Source organism: Fragaria vesca, linkage group LG6 (assembly GCF_000184155.1).
Source record: "Fragaria vesca subsp. vesca linkage group LG6, FraVesHawaii_1.0, whole genome shotgun sequence".
Taxonomy (NCBI): Eukaryota; Viridiplantae; Streptophyta; class Magnoliopsida; order Rosales; family Rosaceae; genus Fragaria; species Fragaria vesca.
Window position 1 is genome coordinate 7,954,596 of NC_020496.1, and position 7,559 is coordinate 7,962,154.

Genomic DNA, 7,559 nt, shown 5'->3' on the forward strand with positions numbered 1-7,559 from the left:
AAGACTTGAATTTTTCGTAACAAAAAAAAAAAGACTTGGATTTTTAATCCATCGTCTTTTAAGTTTTATCATCAAAACTAAGGTTTCGCAAAAGCAGATTACCCTTTTGAATAGAATGGATCGGGGAACAGATTGCTTTCGCCATCTTGTAGGGTGATTCCATTTTGGTGTTTGGTTATGCATAACAAGGGCTAGCTAATAATCTCTGAGAATCTTAGTACTGTGTTGTAGAGCACGCATCATTCACACTTTTACTAAATAGGTAAAGGCAGCCCTAGCTTAAAGCAAAGCTCCGAGCTCAAGTCCCATGTCTACAACCCAGTTTAAGAAAGATACACAGGTCTGAGAACCCTGAAACGATGATGAACAGTGATCAAGGCCATATAGAGCTGAGTGGGGGTGGGGGAAGACAAAAACGCTCCGTTTAAACATTTGTTTTGTGGTGTCTGTGTTTGTGGGTATATGACAAAGAACATAAACCCGGGTGGGGAAAGCAGAGAAAACATTAACAGCGAGGAATGCGATGGGAGCTATTTGGGAGGGAAAATTAAAGAAAGCTGGAAAACAAAAAGAAACCCAAAACAGGAAAAAGGAAAAGGAGGAGGGGAAAGAAAGAGAGAAAGAAAGCGAAATGTGAGAAAGAGAGGTAGAGAGAGAGCTCTGTCTCTCTGTATCTCAGAAACCAACCTCCTTCTCGGTGATGGCGTGGTTTGCTTTTGCTTTCCTTTTCTTTCTTCTCTCTCGACAGGAATCTTTGAAAATCCAAAGCACCCTCTAAAATAATACAAAAATTAATTACCAATTAAAGGAAAAAAAACAAGAAATTATTAGCTACGAAACAATTCCGGCACCTAATCCCTTTGGGACCTTTTGATGATGAAGCTCCTTGCTCTGGCCAATCCAACTGGGTTTTGTGTTAAGCTCAGAAGGAAGTACTTGGAACCATGCAAACGAGGCCAAGAACCATTATGCCATAAATTCAGGCAGAGAGCTTTCTTGAAAATACCCTAACAATTTCTTGGTTATTGAAATATGACTTTTCTTTACATTTATCATGTGAAATTACTTATCAGGGCTTTCTATTATGTGAATTTTGTTTTTAAAATTTAGCATAAGAGTATATCTACATTATATGTACTATACTGTTGATAAATAAGAGTCATCGTTAAGCAAATGCGAAAGTTCTAATGTTTAATATATATATATATATGTATATATGTCCACTTGTATAATTTAGTTTCTAGTTTCTAAAGGCATAAAGATTAAAACATCTAACGTATATTGTATCTTAATATAAGACGTGATGCGTTTGGGTCTGAAATATTAATACAAGCCTACATTATGTCTGATGTCTAAGACTTAACATGTGCATCATTTCTTCTGGTACTATGTCACAACGTACAAATCGCCAACATATTATGTCAAGTATCTATGTTCTAGCCTTTCCTCATCTTTGACGTTTTATGTTTCGACACGTATATCACTTCCTCTAGTCAAATATAGAAAACGCGGGTATCACATACGTCATACATATAAACAATTTTTCTAGATACTACATCACTACATTGTGTTGTACGTAATATGATTTATTTTCCAACTATTTATCACGTGTAACGTTTTAAATCTTAACACGTATGTAACTTGTTATGATATGATATAAACAAACAAATAAAATGAGAGTTCCACCCACGTCATATGTGGATAATTCTCCCTGACACTACATTAATACATCATATCATAATCTTATATGTCAAATATCTATTTTCAAGTATAATGATTGGCAATCAAGACGTGCAAATCTATTATAGCAAAATGTGATTAAGATAACCAACACGAAAACAACTTGTTATGAGAGCATATCATAAGGTAAAACATATCATTCTCTATAACATTTTCATCATCATAAATAACTAAATCACAAAATAATCCAAATATTACGCGAATTACACAAATTCTTCCATCCAAAATTGATCGTTAAACAAGAGAAAAGAGTGAACATCACTTTCGGTGACAAATCAAAAACTTGCCACCAAAGAAAATGCCCAAAGCCTCAATCATCTAGAAAAATCTACTCTCAAAATTTTGATTGGATGGTCGACTAACCAATTTAAAATCCAATAATCACTAAAATATCCAAAATCAAAGGTAAACAAACAACCCCCACTTGCCAAACAGAACCCTAACCAGGACCTCCTATCACTGACCTCGATTAAGGATTCTACTAGGTGCCAGTAGGCAGAAAATTGTCTTTTCACGAGCGAGTGCCCCTAGAGAAAAAAAAAAAAAAAAAGTGAAAAAAAGAGAGCCTCAAAGCACAAACACTAGACGGTGATCTGGGCCCACATACTCCTCTTCTCTCTCTCTACTAATTTCATTCATTCTCTCACTCCACTACCATTTTTCCTTTTCCTCTCATACATTTTTTTTCTTGTTTCTCTGTCCGTTGGAAACAAACAGTACTCCTCCTCCTAATTTCCGTTCCTTCGCTTCTTCTTCTTCTTCCACAGAATCCACAGTCACTCTTTCACTCTCTCTCACTCACTCGTTCTCACTCTTAAGCCTCTGAACATGAGCAGTGGCAGTAGAGAGGGAACCAAGGTCAACAGCCACCGCCGGTAATGAATCCCACCACGGACCCACCACCAAACCCGCCGCAGCCCCACCGACCCTCTACCTCCTGCGACCGCCACCCGGAGGAGAATTTCACCGGCTTTTGCCCCTCATGCCTCTGCGAACGACTCGCCGTTTTGCACCCTTCCACCACCCCTGCCTCTTCTTCCCGAAAACCCCCGACTTCCTCCACCGCCGCCGCTGCCCTTAAGGCCATCTTTAAGCCCTCCATTGGCGGCGGCGGGGCCTCCAACAACAACAAAGCCCGGCCCACCACCTCGTTCTTCCCTGAGCTCCGACGCACCAAGTCCTTCTCGGCATCCAAGAACGAAGGCTTCTCCGGCGTCTTCGAGCCGCAGAGGAAGTCCTGCGACGTCCGGGGACGGAGTACGCTTTGGTGTCTGTTCAATCAGGACGACGGCCGGAACCCCAACAAGACAGAACAGCCCACCTGGGGAGCTGCCGGGCCGGAGATTGGTGTCGAAACCAGAAAGTTAGCTGAGCCCTCTTCGAGCTTTCGAGGTCCGGTGTTTGAGTTCAAAGAGGAGGAAGAAGAAGAAGAAGAAGAAGAAGACGACGAAGACGAAGAAGAAGAGGTAGAACAGAATCACAACGACGGAGTAATTGGGAGGTTTTCCGACGAAGCGAATGTGGGTAATGTCAGTGAAATCAGAGCTGATCCGGAAATAGTAGAAGAGGAAGAACAACCATCAGAGACAGTGCAGTTTCAAGAAGAAGAGTTGAAGCCCATGAAGGACCACATAGATCTTGACGCTCAGACCAAGAAGAGAGACCTGAAGGAGATCGCCGGAAGCTTCTGGTCCGCCGCTTCGGTGTTCAGCAAGAAACTGCAGAAGTGGCGGCAGAAGCAGAAGCTCAAGAAGCGGCGCAACGGCGGCGGCGGATCGGCCACATTGCCGGTGGAGAAGCCCATTGGGCGACAGTTCAGAGAAACCCAGTCGGAGATCGCCGATTACGGCTTCGGTCGGCGCTCATGCGACACCGATCCCCGGTTTTCGCTCGACGCGGGTCGGATGTCTTTCGACGACCCGAGATACTCGTTCGACGAGCCTCGGGCCTCGTGGGACGGGTACCTAATCGGAAGGACTTTTCCGAGAATGCCGACGATGCTTTCGGTGGTGGAGGATGCTCCGGTGGTTGTTTCGAGAATCGATGCTCATATTCCTGTGGAGGAGCCGATGAACTCTATCAACAAAGAGGACCCGGTTCCTGGCGGGTCGCTCCAGACCCAGAACTACTATACGGACTCATCTTCCAGGCGGCGGAAGAGCCTTGACAGGTCCAACTCCATCAGGAAGACTGCGGCGGCGGTGGTGGCGGAGATTGACGAAATGAAGTCGGTTTCGAATTCAAAGGTGTCACCCACTACTGCTGACTACTTCCATGGGCCCAAGCTGGTGGCTCCTGATCGAGATTCTAACTCGAACTCTCTACGTGATGACTGCTCGGAGACATTTGAGATGGCGTTTCGTGGCGGTGATCCTGTGCTACGCGGCGGGGATTCGGCGTCGGTGGTGGGGAATGGGGAGAGGAAAGATTGTAAGCAGAAGTCTAGGAGGTGGAGCAAGGCGTGGAACATTTGGAGTTTCATACAGAGGAGGAGTGGGAACAAGGAGGATGATGAGGATAGGTATAGTAGTAGGCCTAATGGGGTAGAGAGGTCGTTTTCGGAGTCTTGGCCGGAGCTGAGAGGCGGCGGGGAGCGAAATGGGGAATCAAAGAGTTTCAATCCAAAGATCATGAGGAGCAACAGCAGTGCCAGTTGGAGAAACTCGCATAGCTTTGGAGGTGGGGGTTTTGGGAGTATGAGGAAGAATGGTGCTGTTGTTGAGCCGAATGTGAATGGAAATGGCAATGCAAATGGGAATGTGAGTGTGAATGGGAATGGGATTGGAAGGAAGAAGAAGGAAGAGATTGTGCTGGAAAGGAATCGGAGCGCAAGGTATTCGCCGAATCACATTGACAATGGACTTTTGCGGTTCTACTTGACGCCGATGAGGAACAGCTGGAGGAGTGGAGGAGCTGGGAAGAGCAGGTCCAATCATGCACATTCCATCGCCAGAAGTGTACTCCGATTGTACTGAAAACAATATTGGATTCATAATGGGGTGTTTGTTCTTTGGTTTAGTTTAATCCTGGTTAATTCGCTATATTTTGTGTAAAACCACACAAGCCTAAATGCATCTTGTTGGTTGGTTGGGGATAAGAAAAAGAGAAAGAAAGCACTTTGAAATGTTTCTTTTGCCTATGAGTACCATGCTTTGCTTCTGTTGCTCAAATAACAAGAATTTCAGTGTTTTTCTGGGTTTGATTTGGATAAATTAGTTTTCCAATTCTGGGGTTTTTACTGACTGGATTACGAAACAAGGCAAATGCAATGTGTAAGCAAACTGAATTTCTAGGATCGAAATTTTTAGTGTCGCAAACAGAATTGGGTCCTTGCCTCATTGGTGTAGAAGGCTGAAGAAGATTTGCAGTCTGGCTGCCGAGTTCTTGGCATGTTACACATTCTGGAGAGAGCAGTAACTTTCTGGGAAATTTGTCCCAAAATTATTTGAAGCAATCATTCATAGTTTCATACTCATATAGAGTAAGATATGGTTTTGATTTTTATTAACCAAACAATGCGAACTTTGGGCGTCTGTCCCAGTCTGTTAGGCTTTTGGATTTAGTCCCTTGTCGAAAATTACTTGCTGCCTGAATTATGTTATGGCAGTTGCTATCTCAGATGGAATGTATAAGACTAGAACCGCATATAAGCATAGCGGAGCCTCATTTTGACCCCACTCTGATAAAAATAGAGCTCAATGCTGGTCTTGCTCTGGTGTTGTTGGCCCTGCTAAACAGTTGCTTGTCTCAGCATACATGCATGTTTCTTCTCGCATTGCTTTTGTAAGAAGTGCTTATTTTAGTAGTCCTTTTGATAGAACTGTGTTTGTATGAATCGGATTTAAATTTTGTAACTTGTAAGTGTGATTTGTATCAATGCACTTCCAACTATGGCAATTCATTAAGTTAAATTCCTAAGAAGAAATTGATAAAAAAACCAATAGTGTCGACCATCATAATTTTCGCATAATCGGCTATTAAATGATCTTGTGACTTGTGAGTTCTTTTCACATGGATTATTAATTTTTGGTCAAATAAAATTCCTTTACCAACTCGACCGAAAGTGAATACGACAAAGATTTAAGTGTCAGGAAGAGTCGATACATAGTCGATAACGTCCAATTTGCAGAAGTGAAATTGAGAAAAACACATTTTCCACTCTTCAAGAATTTCTTCCATAACGTAAGAAGCACCTTTTCCGGGCCGGAGTCTTTGGCCTTCGGGTTTTGCTGGAAAGATTATAGATAAAGGGATGTGGCAAGTTAATAGGAAGGTGTTAGCATGAAAGCAAGTCTCTGGCAAAATGCAGAAGCACAAGGTCAAATTCACTACTGGAATGAGTAAAATGGATGAAATCCAGAAAAGCAAAAGTCCATACAAAGCCAAAAGGTTGGTACCTGATTCGAATACATTAAAATTGCCTAAAAGAGAGTGAAAGTTATATATGATTCAAGGCTGGAATATGTTGTGGACTTGTGGTATTTTACATGGATTTGTTAATGCAGAGTGGAATGAGAAATGATTGTCACTTCTTGACTTATCAGTCTCCACTCTCCACTCTCCACTCCCAGACTCTCTGTGATCTAGTGTACTTGACCATTCTAACAACCAAAATTACCGGGAAAAATATATAGATACGGCTCAAAAAAGCTTATTTTATAGTGTTTTGAAATATCGAAGTTTATTTCATATGAAAATCATTATCGAGCGTGATTAGAACATACATATCGACCAAAATGTAAAGTGAGCTAAAACGCCTTTGCAACTGGACTCATTTAGATTGTGGGGAGCCTGGCAAGATGAACTTTGACCAGATCACCAGAAAAGCTCACAAATTGAAACAAGATTCATAAGAACATTGATCGACCCAGATCCCATAGTCAAAACAAGAACTAAACCATGGGGCCAGTAAGCATGTTACAAGGGAATAAAAACCGATCAAAGTTTTTTTTGGAGTCACTAAGTTTGAGATGATTATTTCTCCTCTGTATATGTAAAAGCTTCTCTCCATGATCAAACTCCAAAGTCAAAAGGTGATCATGAAAAACATCCCAACATGCTTGTTCAAGGAGGAAGAGATAAAAAGAAACCAGAAAAGGTAAAGAGAGAAAGAGAAGAGGCCCTTAATCCAATTGTATGTCTGGCACTCTCATATTAGTCTTGACAATGTGGGAAACGGGGTGGATAATGATTTGTTCAAGGTAATGTGGCAAGTTATATGTCAAAGGTTGTAGGCTCATGTCTCCAACTTAAGCCTCGGTGTTTGTTTGTCCCTTCTACTATTACAATTGTCCAGGCTATAGGATATAGTTCATACTGCGTAACACCTTCTGATCTCACAGGCTGGTAATTGGCATCTGTCGCAAAAACTAGCTAGTTTCGGTATTTAGTGGTACTTCAAGTTTGATCATCTTTCGAGTTCATGAGACTTGATGTGTGGCATGGAATTTGAACAAAAATAGATTTGGCTCTAGCTTAAACTGTGATTCTTTATGCATAAGAAAGCCTCGTGTAGTATTGCACAAAATTTCTCAGAGAAAATCACATTTTTTCGAACTGTTCCTATGCATGCCGGGAAGAATGTCCAAAGCTCATAGAAACCAATCTAATGGTAATAGAGGGGTCATTTTTGTTGGACCTTCTCCTTTATCACATTTACAAAAAAATCTACTATTTGGTATCAATTTTGCATAAATGATACCTCATCGAGGCTTAAAAACTAAGTGGGAAACAACTTTGGTATTGACTGATGGTAGGGTTAACAAGAGAGTTCCTATTTCTTACCGCGGAGTGGCTGTGGGTCGAGAGACTCTTCTAAA

General features: G+C 41.9%; 1 protein-coding gene across 1 annotated transcript; it reads left to right on the top strand.

Annotated features, from left to right (window-relative positions):
* The first annotated feature begins 2,408 nt into the window (after positions 1-2,408).
* LOC101313034 (UPF0503 protein At3g09070, chloroplastic-like) lies at positions 2,409-4,838 on the top strand. Its single transcript, XM_004302599.1, has one exon. The coding sequence runs from the start codon at positions 2,619-2,621 to the stop codon at positions 4,713-4,715; it is 2,097 nt and encodes a 698-aa protein (XP_004302647.1). The 5' UTR covers positions 2,409-2,618; the 3' UTR covers positions 4,716-4,838.
* Positions 4,839-7,559: the final 2,721 nt, after the last annotated feature.

Bases quoted from the DNA above. Each gene is read 5' to 3' on its own strand.
- LOC101313034 (XM_004302599.1), top strand. From the start codon at position 2,619: ATGAATCCCACCACGGACCCACCACCAAACCCGCCGCAGCCCCACCGA.